The following is a 19,946-nucleotide window of genomic DNA, read 5'->3' as shown; positions in this document are numbered from 1 at the left end:
TTCTTTGTTTGATTATCGTACATTCTTACGGAAAGACCCGAATCAGACCTCGGTTGTGTATTGTGCTGCCATCTAGCGGAAGAAGGAATTATCACGATGTGACATTTCTTAACGCAGTGCCTCCAGCTTGTTAGGTCAGTGCTGCGTGCGGGTCGAGTGGAGTTGGGAGTGCTATCTTGCTCAGTACGGTTGAGACAGTGACAGAAGTGAATCCGATTGGAATCTTGATTGAAAAGAAGTTGCTGACAGCTGTTAACGATGGCTACTGCCCGCTGCGGTAACTGGAGGCCCCACTGTGACATCCCGCCCCAGTTCAAATGGAATTTTGATTTGATGTTTTACAGGTAAGTGAGGTTATCGTACTTCATGACCGTAAAATGCATTATGTACACCACAAGTGCAGGCGTTAAGGAGCCCGCAGATTTTTTTGTCGGGAATGTGCGAGACATGTACGTAGACATATTTCTGTCAGCCTTTTACCTTTGACAGCTTCAGAATGTGCGAATAAAGGGGTGAATGGCTGCAAATAGCATTGCAAGATCAGAAGGCATTACATTTATCTTAGAACGACAGAATTGTGTCCACACACGTTAGATTTCATTATACACTGGCGTGAGAATAATATTCATTGGTGAAATTGTAGCTCAAACTTTTCTATACAAAAAATATTAATTTAGGAAAAAATATGTAAAAGAAGTCATACCTAAGGAGAGCAGATGTCTCATCATCCAGAAGATCCCGTCTGGGGGCACCCATGACCGGCATTCCTTATTTTCATAGTGATACGTATTTTTTTAGCCTGGCTATGTGGTTCAGACCGTTGAGGCGCTGGCCTTCTGACAGTGTTCGATCCTGGCTTAGTCCGGTGGTATTTGAAGGTGCTCCAATACGTCAGCCTCGTGTCGGTAGATTTACTGGCACGTAAAAGAATTCCAACGGGACAAAATTCCGGCACCTCGGCCCCTCCGGAAAACTGTCAACAGTAGTTAGTGGTACATAAAAACAATAACATTAATTGTTGATTTTTTTATATGTTCACCTTGTTCATGGCTGTCGAAGCTGTCTGACTTATTATAAAGTTCGTCACCCATGGAATGTAGGATGTATGAGAAAGTTTGTAGTTATTGATAAATAGTTTGTCTTAGTTCCATCCCCTTCAACAGCAGCTAATTAGTTTTGCATTCACTGACACATTTCGTTCTTAAATTTGTTATATAATAAATGTATATTGATGCAGGTTAAATTAAAATTCTACAATAGAGAAAGGAAGTTACATATCTCGAAAGTTCAACGTTCGAATCCTGGCGCTGACGGTAATTGTATCGGGAATGGAAATTTTTCCGCTTTCAGCCCAGGAAAGCGCTGGAAGAGTAGAATATTGCCTTCAAGTTTTCGGTTGCTTATCCTGAAGCATGGCCTAATTTCCAATAACACTAATCCAGATTATATGCTGGGTCTTAAGCTACAGGAAATCTTAGCAAGCAAGCAGGAGCGTATCCAAGGCAGGCGGAGTTAGAACTCCACCCCCCATGGAAATTTTAGGAAAATAAAGTAAATAGAATCTGTCAATAAAATAAATAGACATACAGAGTCATAAATGTAGAACCAACGGATCTGCCGAATCAATTTTACAAGAAGCCTCCAAAATTGAATTTTAGATCGTAACCAGAACACCCCATTCGCTGTAAAATAGTTGACCCTGATCGTATTGTTTTTATTCTGTATTTTATCGTAATATTTTGTAGTTTGCTGCGATGTGAATATCAACATAATTCACTTATAATGACAAGTCTTGCATGCGCGCACCACACAAACACCTTAATTGTGTTCTATCATCATTTTGTAACACCCCCCCCCCCTCTCCCCTCCCTCTATCGGCCGATCCGGACTGCAAGTTTTCAGTTTTACGTAAATTTTGATATCATGATCATAGCCATGGCATCTGCGGTTCTACGTGGAATTCGAACCAATGCGACGTGACTTTTCGTTCCAAAAAATCCCTAATGGGTTGGCCGCATTAGTGATTAGCCAGCGATTATACCACTCGGCTATCACGCCCCTGCAATATATTTTTCAGGGCTCTAACTTGATAGATAGTAAAAATTTAAATGTACCGCTGTCAAATTCTGTTAGTTAAGATAAACTATTTCATCTTTATGAACATCTCGAAAATACTGTTATGTTTGTCATACCCCTAAATAGGACCTACTTGCCAACGGAAGACAGAACGTCTAAAAATGTAAGACTTGAAACGGCACACGTTCCACTGAAAAGCCTGAAGGATGAAATATTCTCATATTATTGCTTTGCCGACACTCAGAATAAATATCTTCTCTTATGCAGGCCTGGTGCCAGCCTCCGAGTCTTGAGGAGGCTGACCAGCAAATTAAAGACGTCCTTGGATACGTTACCCAAGAATGACAAAGGAACATTTTTACAGCGATTATGAGGTGTATTCTGTGCTAGAATATGAGAGCTTACTTGTCTCTATGCTATGACAGAGTTCATTTTTTCCTCATAATTTTCGCGATTATGCTTATTATAACACGGCAATATCTGATATCTCCATCCCCCCCCCTCTCTCTCTCTCTCTCTCTCTCATTGACAGACGTATGTCATTAAATGCTTTTTCTCATTCAAAGATCTTTTTAATTTACCGAGCAAGCTGGCTGCGCGGTTCGAATCGTGAAACTGACGCTTGTATTTAATCGACGGCACTGAATATTATTTTCCATAAGACACATCTGCATTGGTGCGACGAAAATCAAATTCAAAATTTTAAAAAATCAGTTATCCGTTTTCTCGGTTGCGCAGCCGGCAGGCAGGGATGGAATGAATGTTTTCAGTGCATTTGTATAGAGGGAACGCCAACTGGGCACTTTTTTCAATGTTGAACTTTTTCCCTATAAAACACAGTTTCCTAGCACTTCTATAGCACTTTTCTTAGTTAAACGTTTGACATTGTTGCCTGTGATCTGCAACAACTAACTGAGCAATTAAGATACTCCTAAACATGCCGGATTTCCTACAGTTTACATCCGGTAACTGGCATAGCTTTTAAGGCGAGCTCCCCTCCCACTTTTTTGGTAGGAACTGGGCCCTGTGTGTATTATTTTCCACTCGTTTTTTTGCAATCTGCTTTTTACGTCGCACCGACACGGATAGGTGTTATGGCGACGATGGGATAGGAAAGGGCTAGGTGTGGGAAGGAAGCGGTCGTGGCCTTAATTAAGGTTCAGCCCCAGCATTTGCCTGGTGTGAAAATGGGAAACCACGAAAAAACATTTTCAGGGCTGCCGACAGTGGGGTTCGAACCCACTATCTCCCGGGTGCAAGCTCATAGCTGCGCGCCCCTAACCGCACGGCCAACTCGCCTGGGTTTTTCACTGTTGACGTCAGCGGACGACGAGTATTATTACCTGCATGGGCCGTACTGATTGGCTAGGATTATAGAGCACTGACTCCCTGAGACCCAAATGGCAAGTTAGGGCCTATATCCCGGTTCAGTCCCGTGGGATTTGAATGTGCTCAAATAAGGCAGAACTGGGAATCGTACCCGAGCCTCCAGGGGGTGGTAACTAGTCACACTAACCACCACATCACAGAGGCAGACTGTTATTATTATTATTATTATTATTGTTATTATTATTATTATTATTATTATTATTATTATTATTATAACCGGTTGGAGGAGACTGGGACTATGTGTATGTTGGGTAGCATCCTGCTTAAGAAAATTTACCGAGCTCAGAACATTTTGAGCCATTCTTGGTACTATGTGAGTAACAAGAATCCCACTTTCATTTGACAGGCGAGAGACTCCTTGGAAACAACTTGGCGAACGAAATGGAATTCTGTGGGGGAGCTATCAGTATTAATGGGGCTAAAGGAAGAAAGAAAATAGAACTGGCTGAGTCAGCAAAGTGGATACGTCTGGATTTGTTAGGCGTATATGATATTCGGGTATAGGGAGATAACGAGGAAGAGATACTAGAATATAAAGTGTTCTTGACTTGTGTTAAATAGGGAGGGCGGAGTGTGGTGTGGTGTAGGACTTTCCATCAGGAATCCTATTGCACACAACATAGTTTCTGTTAGGAAGTTGACAAGTTTTATGAAGCACTGAGTGACATCATAGTCACGGTCAACAGCAAGGATACGTTTGTGCTAATGGGCGATTTCAGTGCGAGAGTTTTTCTTTGCAATGATGGCCTTTGGTTATACAATACACCATTTGGCCAGGATATGGATGATGCTCTATCTCAGGGCCTCTCAAACGCCCAAAATCTCACGCGTGCAAATCGAGGCGCAAGATCTCCGTGCACTGTGCATCGCTCCCGCTCGGCAGGGCTCGGACCAACGCTTCGTCTCTGGGCTACTCTGCTAAGCTCGGCTCAACTCGGCTCAATTCGGCTCGGATTTGGAGCGCTACGCAGCAAGTGAGGAAGAGGGAGACAGGGGGAGCGAGCGAGACAGGCGTGGGGAAAGAGAGAGACAACGCTATTGCTCCAAATCGAGGAGTGGGGGGTCTGCACTCTGGTCAACCAAGCGAAGTCGTCTTTTGCACCGTGCACAGTGCATGCACCAAGCGCATGCACCCTGAGAGGCACTGCTCTATCTTCTCGGCATGAGGCCAGTCATGGCACTGCTACAGGCTGGGATGGTCATGGTAGAAAGGTAATAGTTAATGGGGTTTAACTGTTAGGAGATTATTAACTATTTCAGTTTGTGGCTTCTGCATCAGGGTTTATATAGTTAGATTGGTGTCTTGTAGAAACTGGATCAGAGCCCTGTAGATGTTTTTATTGTGGTCTTGAACAATAATGTTGACATTTGTGGGGAATGGGATATGTAGTGACCGAAGCTGCGCGAGTAACTTTGTATGGACGTTATTAGAAATGGCAAGCGAATACTGGATTTCTGTGCCAGTATGGGATTAGCAGTTACGAATAAATTCTTCAAGCACACGGCTATTCACTGCTACACATGGGAGGGTAGGTGCACCAAGTCCATAATAGACTGTATCATAACAGACTTTGAAATCAGGGAATCTGTTAGGAATGTGTGGTTTTTCCTTGCATATTTTATGATACACACCACTATCTCATCTGTAGTGAACTATCTCTAGGCCTAGGATAGAAAACGTGAAATCTGTCTGCAGACGAATAAAGGCAAGTCTCCAGGACGAGAAATCAGAAATACGTGGATGTAATTAGAGAAAGGTTCCAAACAGTAGACAGCAAGCAGGTTCAGGATATAGAAAGAGAATGGGTAAAACACGGGGATGCTGTAGTAGAAACATCAAGGGAATGCCTAGGAATAATTGTGTGTGAAAATGGAAAGAAAAATAACATCTTGTTGAAATGAAAGGAAATGGCGTATGGCTTTTAGTGCCGGGAGTGTCCGAGGACATGTTCGGCTCGCCAGGTGCAGGTCTTTTGATTTGACACCCGTGGGCGACCTGCGCGTCGTGATGAAGATGAAATGATGATGAAGACGATACATACACCCAGCCCTTGTGCCAGCGAAATTAACCAATGATGGTTAAAATTCCCGACCCTACCGGGAATCGAACCCGGGACTCCTGTGGCCAAAGGCCAGCACGCTAACCATTTAGCCATGGAGCCGGACATCTTGCTGAAGTTATGAAGGGAGAGCAGCTTGTGAATGTCAAAGGCATAACAGAAATGGCTCCAATCAAGGACTGGTTGAGACAGGGCACTGTACGTACAGTAGACGAAAGAAACAGAGTGAAACACATAATTGTTGAATCCAAGATTCGTCTTGGGAAAATTTTGGTAATAACCTGGAAAGCCTAGGTCAAGGCGCAGGGAGTCCTTTATGGACAGTAATAAGGAAAGTAATAGATGCAAAAAGGAAATGAATTGTGTACTGGGTAGATAACGTGAACTTGTAATAGATCCCGGGGGATCACTGGACAGGTTGAAAGAATATTTTGAAAAAATCTTCTCAGCGTAACAGGAAATCTTTCTGTGACGTCACGAACAACCGAGCTCATGGGGAGGAGGACAGCGATGTTGGTGAAATTATGTTTGGAGAAGTGCAAAGGACGGTAAATAAACTCCATTTTCATAAAGTAGCAGGAATAGATGAAATTAGACCTGAAATGGTGAAGTGTAGTGGGAAGGATGCAATGGCTTCAATGAGTAATAAGATTTTTTTTTTTTTGCTACTTGTTTTACGTCGCACCAACACACATAGATCTTCTGGCGACGATGGGATAGAAAAGTGCTAGACCTTTGGCGAGATTGCGAAGATAAGGGCATTATTCTGCGCGACAGAAGGGCACAACAAGGCCGTAATAACTAACTGTGTCGGTGCGACGTAAAGCAAGTTGTAAAAAAATGTACGAAAGTTGTGCACATATGGACTTGGTTCAATTTTACGGCAGGATGCCCTTCCTGACGCGAATCCTGTAAGGAGGGATGTAGACTTCCACTATTGCGAGTTGATGTGGTGGTTGTTTGTGTGGATTGAGACACACACCAGTACCCAGTTCCGGAGCCTGAAGAATTAATCAGAAGTGGCTAAAATCGACGACCCGGTCCTAATACTCTTACTGATACAGTCCATTATTTTCCAATAAAGTGAGAATAATATGTCCCGCCGTTTGTTAAGCAATCTGCCATACAGCCCACCCACAAATGAAATTGAACACCACTGGGTTTAAGCTCGTGAAACGAGTCAGGTTTTATCTTCAGTAGTTGTAATTATCTACGGGTTTAACAACTATATAGTACCGCTAACCATGATTAACGCCACAGCATGATAATAAATACTGTACAGTAATATTTCAGTTTGCTGCTAGCTTTCTCAACCGATCAATCTACCTTCACCCTGTTGTTTTCCTCTGTGGTCCTGAGTTCTTCCCCATGGTTAGTACAACTGTTCATACCCTAGCCAGGCCCATAGAGCGGAGTGGCCGCGCGTGTTAACGCGCGATGACTATGAATCCAAGCTATGCATTCGGGAGACGCATGAGTTCGAATCCAACTGTATGCTCTCATGAGAATGGTTTCACTTCCAGACAAATGCTGGGACAGTTCCTATTCATAGATCACAGCCTATTCCTTCCATCTCCTTAACGAGTAACATTCACCTTGATTCATCTCATCTTCACTAGTTCCTCAACTGATGTTAATGTCAGGAAGGGCATCCGGCCGTAAAACGTGCCGTATAAATTCATCTCACCTAATCCCCGACCTCGTATCGAGAAACGGAACTAGGGGACAGGCAGTCATATACATACGTACTACATACATACATACCTCAGACTTTAATATTACTTATCTAGACTCACAGAGCGCGCTGGTTCTATGCGGAAAATTGAATATCTTCGCGCATCGCCATGTTGCGGGCACTTCAGTTTTGAATGCATGGTTAACACGTGGTGATGTTCAGTTTCTTGTGTTTTTTTCATGGTGATTCCTATCGGTTAGCGGATCTGTGGTTGTGTTATATGATAAAGTGATAATTTATAGTATTGGGAACTATTTTTAGTGATAAATGCGAGCTTACATTGATCGGCGATATTAAATGAGAGTAGGCCTAAGTTAAGCCGCCAGTGCGGAGTGGAGAACTATTTACGATGGTGACCTGTTGTGCAGCTTTCAATTGCACAAATCGGTATCAGAAAGGATCTGGTATTTCTTTTCACAAGTGAGTAGAAATTGAAATGTTATAAAATTACCATAATCGAGAATGGGTTACAAAGTGGTGGATTCAGGGATGTATGGACGTGGCATTCTCAATATTTAGGCTTCTTCTTCTTCTTGACGTTTTTCATCTCATTAGGGGCAATTCTTAAGAATTAAACAGCTATTCTGAAAAAGCGCACATTTTGTTTTTACAGACTATGTACCCGTATTAAAATTTCGATAAACACGGGCCTAGAATGCGAAAAATATGATTGATAAAGCTTGGTAAAGCCATCTATTTTTAGGTCAAATTTAGGCTTCAGATTAGCCTATCATAAAAACGATTTATTGATACCATTACCCATGTTTTCACATCACCTTTATAATAAAAGAATTGTTAAATATGCTGTTCCAGAGAAGTTTTACTAGGCTGACTCCGACTTTGCACTAGAAAACGCTAATCAAAGTACCTGTTTAACTGTTATATTCATATATGCTTAATATTCAAGCTCCTGCACCTTCTTTCTTATGTGAATCCCAATGGTCCTGTAATAGAAAAGTTAGAACGCGTTTTCTATTTTAATTTGTGCTTAGAAAATCTCCTTTCAGTTCGAGTTTATAAAATAAGTAGGCCTAATATTGATATTCAAGATGAGAATAGTATGAGAGGGGATTTTGCATTCTAAATGATATATTTTTCCTCTCTTAAATTTAACCAACTGGTAAATATATATTTAATTCAGAGAAACTAAGCTAGGTATTCTTTCCACTGTTAGATACGGTACATTTAGAATTATGAGGTAGAGTAGCACTAGTGTAATGAGTTTTAACAGTAAGAATATTTTCAAAATGTAAGATAATGTAGTGAAATGTGAATGATTGCTGATTGCTGGCTCCACTTGTAAGATTCCAGCAAGATATAGCAGATATCTTGGATTCAGGAGGTCAGATGGACTGTATCGCGATTGACCTGTCTAAAGCATTTGATAGGGTGGATCATGGGAGACTACTGGCAAAAATGAGTGCAATTGGACTAGACAAAAGAGTAACTGAATGGGTTGCTATATTTCTAGAAAATAGATCTCAGAGAATTAGAGTAGGTGAAGCTTTATCTGACCCTGTAATAATTAAGAGGGGAATTCCTCGAGGCAGTATTATCGGACCTTTATGTTTTCTTATATATATATTATCCGCACACTTTATCTTGGTGCATTTACACCCTAGTGCTGAATCGGTCGACCTCGGCGATCTTCGAGATTCGTACTGGCAACCTTTGAAACACAAACTATGAATCGCTTAAGCATCGTTGTGCGACATCTGGCGTACACTTTACGTACTAGTACTGTTGTTGTTTACACAACAAAGCCAAAGTATAGAATTCATGCTAGGAACAAGATTCGCATCGAGAAATGTTTTATAATGTTATATAATGTGTATGTGACATAGTTGTCGGCTTAAGATGATAACGGTTTAGAAATTTCATATCGATTGATCATATTCTCGATTCAATTCAGATTTCATTTTCATTCAGTTGGCAGCACCAGGCAACACTATCGATACCGGGACAGCTCCCTCCTTATTTCTCAACCCCGTACACAAATGCGCCAAGATAAAGTGTGCGGATAATACATGATATGAGTAAAGGAGTGGAATCGGAGGTAAGGCTTTTCGCGGATGATGTTATTCTCTATAGAATAATAAATAAGTTACAAGATTGTGAGCAACTGCAACGTGAGATGTTGTGAGATGGACAGCAGTTAATAGTATGTTGATAAACTGGGTTAAAAGTCAGGCTGTGAGTTTCACAAAAGGAAGTCCTCTCAGTTTTAATTGCAGCGTTGATGGGGTGAAAGTTCCTTTTGGGGATCATTGTAAGTATCTAGGTGTTAATATAAGGAAAGATCTTCATTGGGGTAATCACATAAATGGGATTGTAAATAAAGGGTACAGATCTCTGCACAATGATGTAAAGGAGAGGGCATATAAGTCTCTGGTAAGACCCTAACTAGAGTATGGTTCCAGTGTATGGGACCATTACCAGGATTACCTGATTCAAGAACTGGAAAAAATCCAAAGAAAAGCAGCTCGATTTGTTCTGGGTGATTTCCGACAAAAGAGTAGTGTTACAAAAATGTTGCAAAGTTGGGGCTGGAAAGAAATGAGAGAAAGGAGAGCTGCTCGACTAAGTGGTATGTTCCGAGCTGTCAGCGGAGAGATGGCGTGGAATGACATTAGTAGACGAATAAGTTTGAGTGGCGTTTATAAAAGTAGGAAAGATCACAATATGAAGATAAATTTGGAATTCAAGAGGACAAACTGGGACAAATATTCATTCATAGGAAGGGGAGTTAGGGATTGGATTAACTTACCAGGGGAGATGTTCAATAAATTTCCAATTTCTTTGAAATTATTTGGGAAAAGGCTAGGAAAACAACAGATAGAGAATCTGCCACCTGGGCGATTGCCCTAAATGCAGATCAGTATTGATTGATTGATTGAGGTTCTATTTATGAAGCAGGAGAATACTGTATTTTGTGATAAATCAATGCGAGAATGTTCTATCATTGTACCAGGAATGGTTGAGATAAAAAGGAGGAGATAGAAATATATACATTTCTTTGATTTCGATTTCGAATACATGGCTATTATTTTTAGAGATAGGCCTATAGCTAACAGGTTTCCATTGAATAAGCCTGAATTTCTGTCGAAGTTGCTTGTTGCTGTTAAAAGAGACAAGTTTGTTCCAACTTATTCCCACAGACTCTGTTCAATTCACTCCAAAGAAGCAAGTTTTTGGCAATCTGAAGGGAACAAAATTCTGAAAGGTGATGCAGTGCCAACACGGTTTGACTTTCCAGATCTTCTGAAAAAGGTACTTGTAGGTCAAGTAATTTGGATTAGATATTGCATTACTTCATTTTATTTTTATTCTTTTATCAATGATAAGGTTTTGCATATGGTAGACCGAGTAGGCCTATATATTTTTATTTTTTTCAGACTGAAAAGGCTCTCTCTAGGATTTTAAAAAGGAAGTTTGATTTTGGAGGGGCAAATCAACAGAATAACACCATGATCCCAGTCAATGTAGCAGTTCAGTCAGTACTGTTACAAAGTGCATTTCATCTGAGCACAATTATTTTAGTGCAGAAAGCCCCACAAAACATATAAAAATCTGAGTATGGATTTTAGATAGCTATTTTCTAAACTATATAGAAATCATAATTGAAGGTATACTCATCCTGATATACTATTTCATATACTGCAAATAATAAAATTAGAAAAATTTCATTCATATGGGAATTAGTAAAGTAAGTAAAGTTACTTGTGGTGAACACTGGACATAGCTCTATTTTTTCTTACAGATTTCTGCAGTCATGTACCTTTTCAACAATCTGTTCATAGTACTGAATAATACCTGCTGTTATTACTCATCAGAAAAAAGTATCTGCCATGTAACTTTCATAGAAATCATTCTTTTCATAGGTTTTCTTTTTGCCAATATTACAGATTCTTACTTTTGATACAACTGTTTGTAAATACTGTAAATATTGAAAGAATTGATGACTTATTGATGTTCTCCAGTCTCCTAAGTCACAGGTAAAAGATTGTTTTTCTCCTCATGATCTGTAAATCATACTGAAGTTGTGAACTGCTGTGATTTGAAAATGGTTTGGTATTTTCATGAAAGCTTAACTGCCGAGTCTAGGATTTAATTGCATGTGTCTATTCCCAATATGCAAACAAATTAGTTACAAACATGATCATTATAGTAGGCCTAATGTGAGCTACATATTCTTTCTTGAAGATTATTAATTTAATGTACTGGTATACAATGTTTTTCTGTTTTTGGAGAGTGTTCTTTAAATTTAAGACATGTGTTTATCTACATAGGCGTATATTTAATATCACTAGTAGTGGATTTTGAAATCTTCCTATCCAGTTTTCTAAAGGTTGTTTTATTACGTCTGTTATTTATAGGCTAGCTATTCAAATGATTTGTGGAGATTTGTTCAATAACAATGCAAATGTGTTCAGTTTGTATGCATAAGTATCATTTTCATGTTATTACCGTCTGGATTCTTGTATATTTATTGCGTGCATTCACGTTAGTCGGTGTAGTCTGTGCCATTTATTATTAATGAATAGCTAAGTTTCCCTGAAGCTTGAAATGCAACATTTCCGTACGGATCTTCTGCTTTCTAAAACGGCACCTTTGAACATTTTATTTTGGATGTAGATATCTAATGAACATCTTTTCTTACTGTGTTATCCTGTATCGCAGGAATAAAAATAACCTGTCAACAGATGTTTTCATTCGTGCGTAATTGAAGTTAATGCATGAATTCCATACTACAATATCCTCGGCGAGGTATGGAGTGCCCGCAACATGGCGATACGCACATGGACAGCTCTTCCCCAGTCACACGCTACTGCGCAGCCAGAGGTGTAGGGCCTTGCATACACTAGTGTCCAAAAGTTAAGCATAATCACTAAACGAGGCCATACCGCTTGATAGGAATGTCAGACGGATTGCTGAACAAATGGAAGCTGACACACATACCATTTGTCACACAACTTGTCCAAAAGAACAGTGTCAGAAAGATTCTGATAGCTAAGGTACACCTTTGATAACAACTATCAAAACTTGGCAATATCTTCTACAACAAAATACCCTGTTAATAGGGTGTATGGTTACCCCTAACGGCCACACATGCTTCGCAGCGACGTGGCATGCTCTCTATCAGATGGTCCAAGAGCTCTTGTGGCAGTTGATCCCATTCCTCCGACAAGGCAATGCGAAGGTCTTGGAGGGTCCTTGGTGGAGGCTGACCGGATGCAGGTAGCCTCCCCAATGCATCCCAGGCATGTTCTATACGATTCAGATCCGAAGACTTCGCTGGCCAGTCCATGCGATGAATGTCTTCACCAGCCAGAAATTCATCCACCAGAGCAGCGCGGTGCGGTCAGGCATTATCGTCCATTAAGAGGAAGTCTGGACCAACCGCACCTCTGAAGAGTCGAACATGTGGTCTCAGTACCTCATCGCTGTATCTCCGAGCGTTAACAGTGTTCCTCGGACCACCCATGAAGATGTGCAGGTCCGTACGGCCATTCAACATGATGCCGCCCCACAGCATGACGCCACTACCACCATACTGGTTTCGTTCCACGATGTTCCTGTGGTTGTATTGGCTACCCGGTTCTCTCCAGATTAATGTACGACGGGAATCGTCCTGCAAACTGAAGCGCGATTCATCTGTGAAGAGCACATGCCTCCATTCATTCATGGTCCAGTTTCGATGTTGACGGCTCCACAGTAAACGGGCCCGTCTCTGTATTGGAGTGAGCGGGACGCATACCGCTGGACGTCGGGAAAACAGCCCTGCTGTTCTGAGTCTCCGGTACACAGTTTGCCGGGAAACGGCAACCCCTGAGACTGCTGCAAGCTCCGCCGACAATTGCCTTGCAGATTCACTCCGATTTCTTCGGGCGGTTAAGGCCAGATATCGGTCCTGCTGTGGGGTGGTTACCCTTGGTCGACCTGGTACTGGCCTACGACTAACAACTTCCGTGTCTCCAAAGCCTGGGAATGACACTTTGTGGCACATTCAAGGATACGGCGACCTCGGTCTGTGTCTGGCCTTCTTCCAAGCGGCCGAGTTTTCTACCCTCCAAAACGGTGTCCAAAGGGCGTCGTTGTGCCATTATGTTGTCACGTTCACCACGAGGCTACACTCCGCACACTATAACAGGGCAAACACGACTGAGGGAATATGAGGCGCAGACACTGGCTGTGTTTACCTTGCGGTTACGCCGCTAGCCAAAGCAGGGAACACTCCTTTCCTACACAGAACGAACACGTAAGCTTGGTAGGTGGAAATGTCGTGCGATTTGCGGTCAATTTCCTGTTGCCCTGCTTACTCGTAACTTATGCTTAACTTTTGGACACTAGTGTACATACGTACACTACATACTCTTGCCCGGCTCATTGAAGGTCTATTTAATATGTTAGATAAGTTTGGAGGCCTTATTAAATGTATTGGTAATTATTTTGACTGTTAGTTATTTATCATAAGTTTCTCGAAGGTAAGAGTAAGAGACAGTCCTACACATTGGAATGTTACGTCTAGTTCGCTCTGTTAGTTAAGCGGTCTGAGATGTGGCGAGGTGTACAATAGATCAATTGCCGAGCTGAGTGGCTCAGACGGTTGAGGCGCTGGCCTTCTGACCCCAATTTGGCAGGTTCGATCCTGGCTCAGTCCGGTGGTATTTGAAGGTGATCAAATACGTCAGCCTAGTGTCCGTAGATTTACTGGCACGTAAAAGAACTCCTGCGGGACTAAATTCACCTCGGCGTCTCCGAAGACCGAAAAAGTAGTTAGTGGGACGTAAAGCAAATAGCATTATTATTATTACTATTATTATAGATCAATTGCACCCAGCATTTTGAGCCTGCTCTCCAAGGGTGCACAATTTCCATGACAACACGTCTACTTATTGGTCCCTGCAGAAATACCAACTTGCATTAGCAAATGAAGCACTGATAGTATCGCAGGGGGCATTAAGGGAGATTGTGAAAGATGTGAACGCTGATGTGTTTTTATGTTTGTGTCATCAGTCCATACACTGGTTTGATGAAGCTCTCCATTCCAACCTATCCTGTGCCATCCTTTACATTTCTGCGTAACTACTACATACACTGTACATTAATCTGTTATATTCATACATTGGTCTACTTTTGTCGTCCTTACTGCCTACAGTTCCCTCAAAAATCAACTGAACAAGTCCTGGGTGTCTTAAGATGTGTCCTGTCATTCTATCTCTTCTTCTGGTTAAATTTAGCCAAAATCCTTCTCCTCTCTCAGTATCTCTTCATTCGTGATTCGATCTATCCTTCTCACTTTCATCATCCTTCTGTAACCACATTTCAAACGTTTCTATTCTCTGTCTCTCGTGAGCTACCATGTTTCACTTCCATATAATGCCACTTCTTCTTCTTCTTCTCCTTGCACATATCCTCACTGTATGTCAGCTGTCATCAGGGCGATCTGGTTCTTGTTCTCAGCAACTCTGAAACTGAGCCCATGCCATACTCGTAGAATCCGTAGCCGAGATATTCTCCTTCTTCCCCTTCTCCTGCATTCAATTTTAACTTGTAAGCTGAAGGAGTCTTATATTTATCATTTCGAATTATATGGCCAAAGTACACGAGTTTCTTCTTTTTGATATTGTGCCTGTCAACCCAGGCGACGGTAGCACCACATCTCAATGGGTTGAAGTTTTTTGTTGGTGTTCTATTAGGGTGTTCCCGTACAGGAAGACAGAAAACGCATAACGCCGAAGTAAACGGAGATTTGAGATTGATCTTAACGTCCCTGTTGCAGAGAAGTTTCCTCATTTTTTGAGTGCAGTCCTTGCTTGTTCAATCCGGGACCTAATTTCAACATCGTTGTTCCAGCTGTGATCAAGTACGCTGCCGAGACACTTAAAGCATTGGACTTGCTCCAGCGATGTGCCAGCTACTGTCATGTTAACAGGTTGAATGACATGTTTGCTTATGACTTATGACCATTAGGTTTTTTTTTCGTGTTAAAACTCGGGCCTGCTGCAGCACGGTGTTCGACCACACAGTTTAGTAATGTCTGTAGATCTTCAGCACTTGTTGCAAGCGGAACAGTATCAGTTGCGTCTGGCTCCATGACTAAAAGGTTAGCGTGCTGGCCTTTTGTTACAGGGGTCCAGGGTTCGATTTCCGGCAGCGTCGGGAATTTTAACCATCATTGGTTAATTTCGCTGGCACGGGGCCTGGTTGTATATGTCCTCTTCATCATTATTTCATCCTGATCACGACGCGCAGGTCACCTACGGGTGTCAAATCAAAAGACCTGCACCTGGCGAGCCAAACATGTCCTCGGACACCCCCGGCACTAAAAGCCATACGCCACTTCATTTCATTTCATCATCTGCATATCGCAGATTATTTATTGTGATTCCATTAACAAAGATGTCCTCCTGTTTTTCTTCTAGTACTTCATAAAATACCCTTTCAGAGTAAATATTGAAAAGGAGTGGAGATGGAACACAACCTTGCCTCACTCCTTGCTTTATTTCAATAGCACAGGTGTTTGTGCTGTCAACCTTAACTGATGCAGTCCGATTCCAATACAGGTTGGCAATAATTCGGATATCTCTACCATCCATGTCAGTATCATGTAGGATTTGCAGCATTGTTTCATGTTTCACATGGTCGAAAGCTCTTTCATAATCGATGAAACAAGCATATTCATCTACAGACATATCTATGCATCTTCGCACCAAAACCTGCATACCCAAACAAAAGTCTTCAAGAACATTTTTCTAATTCCTATATCAGTGTTCGAAGTGAGCAGATTCTTTTCTTAAGAAAGGCCTCCCTTGCTTGTGCTAGTCTGCATTTTATGCCGTCCTTACCTTTGCTGGCATTAGTTCTTCTGCTACCCAAGTAACAATATACATCTATTTCCTTTAAAACTTCATTTCGTAATCGAATATTTTCTTTATCACCTGGCTTTGTTCCACTGCACTCCATTACTTTTGTTACCAACGCTGAAAAAACGGATATTGAAAAGTGCGTACAGTGAAATTGAATTAAATGCTCACTGGGAAATTTGTGAAATACGTGGCCATAGGCAGTGCCGGATGAAGGTGTTTGGGGGGCCGTGGGGCTATTTAAAAATGTGGGGCCCCTTCTTTGTAACATCACGTAAGACTAGCATACTGAAGTCGTTATAGAACTACTTCCACTTAAATTGATTAATAGGGAAGTGTTGAAATAGACTACAATTTTTCTCTATTTTTCATGTTAATATTTCGTAATGCCAAAACATATTTTACATTTGTCCCATCGTTACTATCAAATCGTCATACAAAACAGAACTTACGTTTTTTTGGCACCACTAGGATATTTTCTATCCATTTTACACTGACTGACAGAGCAAATGCAACACCAAGAAGGAGTGGTTCGAAAGGGATGAAAGTTGGGAAAAAAACAGAGACGGCACGGACGAATAATTGATGTTTATTTCAAACCGATATGCAGGTTACACAATGCGCACGGCATCGACTCAGTAGGATGTAGGACCACCGCGAGCGGCGATGCACGCAGAAACACGTCGAGGTACAGAGTCAATAAGAGTGCGGATGGTGTCCTGAGGGATGGTTCTCCATTCTCTGTCAACCATTTGCCACAGTTGGTCGTCCGTACGAGGCTGGGGCAGAGTTTGCAAACGGCGTCCAATGAGATCCCACACGTGTTCGATTGGTGAGAGATCCGGAGAGTACGCTGGCCACGGAAGCACCTGTACACCTCGTAGAGCCTGTTGGGAGATGCGAGCAGTGTGTGGGCGGGCATTATCCTGCTGAAACAGAGCATTGGGCAGCCCCTGAAGGTACGGGAGTGCCACCGGCCGCAGCACATGCTGCACGTAGCGGTGAGCATTTAACGTGCCTTGAATACGCACTAGAGGTGACGTGGAATCATACGCAATAGCGCCCCAAACCATGATGCCGCGTTGTCTAGCGGTAGGGCGCTCCACAGTTACTGCCGGATTTGACCTTTCTCCACGCCGACGCCACACTCGTCTGCGGTGACTATCACTGACAAAACAGAAGCGTGACTCATCGGAGAACACGACGTTCCGCCATTCCCTCATCCAAGTCGCTCTAGTCCGGCACCATGCCAGGCGTGCACGTCTATGCTGTGGAGTCAATGGTAGTCTTCTGAGCGGACGCCGGGAGTGCAGGCCTCCTTCAACCAATCGACGGGAAATTGTTCTGGTCGATATTGGAACAGCCAGGGTGTCTTGGACATGCTGAAGAATGGCGGTTGACGTGGCGTGCGGGGCTGCCACCGCTTGGCGGCGGATGCGCCGATCCTCGCGTGGTGACGTCACTCGGGCTGCGCCTGGACCCCTCGCACGTGCCACATGTCCCTGCGCCAACCATCTTCGCCACAGGCGCTGCACCGTGGACACATCCCTATGGGTATCGGCTGCGATTTGACGAAGCGACCAACCTGCCCTTCTCAGCCCGATCACCATACCCCTCGTAAAGTCGTCTGTCTGCTGGAAATGCCTCCGTTGACGGCGGCCTGGCATTCTTAGCTATACACGTGTCCTGTGGCACACGACAACACGTTCTACAATGACTGTCGGCTGAGAAATCACGGTACGAAGTGGGCCATTTGCCAACGCCGTGTCCCATTTATCGTTCGCTACGTGCGCAGCACAGCGGCGCATTTCACATCATGAGCATACCTCAGTGACGTCAGTCTACCCTGCAATTGGCATAAAGTTCTGACCACTCCTTCTTGGTGTTGCATTTGCTCTGTCAGTCAGTGTACAAGAACATTACAGCTATAACTTACGAATGGTTCAATAATCAGGGGTGAACCTTTACAATAATTACAGTGCGTAAGTAGCGAGGATACGTGTCTCCGGACGGTAATTGATTCTAGCAGTGATGAAATACTAACCCGGACAGCTGATAAGAAGGATGGAAAAGTGCGTGTTCGATATTTTGCGAGCGTAAGTATTCATATACATGCACGGAGGTGGAGCATCAGGCCTTTTAATACAATCCGGGCCTGGCCATAGGGTAGCAAGACTAATACTACGAAATTAGTGGATTATTTTTGAGGCCAAACTCCAGAAGTAAGGACGTCCCGACGCGACGGTTTGTGTATGAAGAGAGCAGCTGAACACTTAGTCTGCATGTACTGTATATGAGCTGAACCTCGAGAAAATGAAATAACAAGGGAATTTTGCAAACAACTGTCGGAAAGTTGGTGTGTGGAAACTGGAGACATGATAACTTGCTTAGCAAAATGTCTGTACAGAAACTAGATTAACTGTCCTTTCTGTATAATTGACACGTATTCACATAAAAGAATAAAAGTGATAAAAAGATGGAAATATAAATAAAACGTACTGACAAAGCTCACAAAGAGAAAAGAAACCCATGACATTACAGCCAAATTATTCTTGGCCTGCCGGGCTGAGTGGCTCAGTCGTTTGAGGCGCTAGCCTTCTGATGCCAGTTTGGTAGGTTCGATCCTGGCTCAGTCCGGTGGTATTTGAAGGTGCTCAAATACGTCAGCCTCGTGTCGGTAGAATTACTGGCACATTAAAGAACTCCTGCGGGACTAAATTCCGGCACCTCGGCGTCTCCGTAAACCGTAAAAGTAGATAATGGGACGTAAAGCCAATACTGTTATTATTGAATATTGGCTTACCAAGCGACAGTTTCTCAGCCCGAAGGCCTGTTGATTACGAGGTGACGTCTGGTCAGCGCGACGAATCCTTTCAGTCGTTATTTACCTTCTAGAGTACGGCCGCTATCACACCGTCAGATAGCTCTTCTATTATTCTCACATAGGCAGAGTCCACCTAGAACCATCATTCAGATACAGGTAAAAATCCCTGATCTGGTTAAGAAACGAATCTGGGGCCTTCAGGTAAGAGGCAGGCTCGCTACACCCAGACCGCGTGGCTGGCGCGCTCTTAAATAGGTTGTTTTATATTTTTGCGCACACATACAGCATTGTTCAATAAAAGTAAGTTAATAAAATATTTAAAATAAAAGTGACAAAGCTGACAAAGTCCTGAGTGTAAATTCTCAGGTGCAAATGTGTTAAGTTTTAAAGAATAAAAATCAAAACAATGTAAAAGCCAAAACTCAAAGTATAAAAATGAAATAAGGCTACAACATTAAAAAATAAACCTAATTATGACGAAACTCACAAAAGCCCGAATTTAAACTATTCGTTCATCAACGCGTTATACAGCATATCTCAGCGCTTTTTGCAACACCGGGCGAGTTGGCCGTGCGTGTAGAGGCGCGCGGCTGTGAGCTTGCATCCGGGAGATAGTAGGTTCGAATCCCACTATCGGCAGCCCTGAAAATGGTTTTCCGTGGTTTCTCATTTTCACACCAGGCAAATGCTGGGGCTGTACCTTAATTAAGGCCACGGCCGCTTCCTTCCAACTCCTAGGCCTTTCCTATCCCATCGTCGCCATAAGACCTATCTGTGTCGGTGCGACGTAAAGCCCATAGCAAAAAATAGCTTTTTGCAACTGCTATGGGAACTGAGACTAGCATAGTATTTCAGGCCCTGGAATATTCTAATAATTCATTTACCCGTACAACCTCCCTCCATGTGAAGTTTGACCGCTAATTTCATTAAACACAATTTTCACGTCACAGACAGAAGTGTGTATGGTCGCCCTAAGAGATGACTTTGATGGTGGT

General features: G+C 42.6%; 1 protein-coding gene across 1 annotated transcript in view; it reads left to right on the top strand.

Annotated features, from left to right (window-relative positions):
* The first annotated feature begins 170 nt into the window (after window positions 1–170).
* LOC137498507 (uncharacterized) overlaps window positions 171–19,946 on the top strand; it is a 70,585-nt gene continuing 50,809 nt past the window's right edge. Inside the window, exon 1 of the mRNA XM_068226089.1 lies at window positions 171–344. Within this exon, the coding sequence (XP_068082190.1) occupies window positions 259–344 (86 nt within the window). The 5' untranslated portion in view covers window positions 171–258. The remainder of the gene's footprint in view (window positions 345–19,946) is intronic.

This window comes from Anabrus simplex, chromosome 2 (genome assembly GCF_040414725.1).
Source record: "Anabrus simplex isolate iqAnaSimp1 chromosome 2, ASM4041472v1, whole genome shotgun sequence".
Lineage (NCBI taxonomy): Eukaryota > Metazoa > Arthropoda > Insecta > Orthoptera > Tettigoniidae > Anabrus > Anabrus simplex.
The sequence above is the reverse complement of the archived record's forward strand: the minus strand, read 5'-3'. Positions and strand labels throughout refer to the sequence as shown.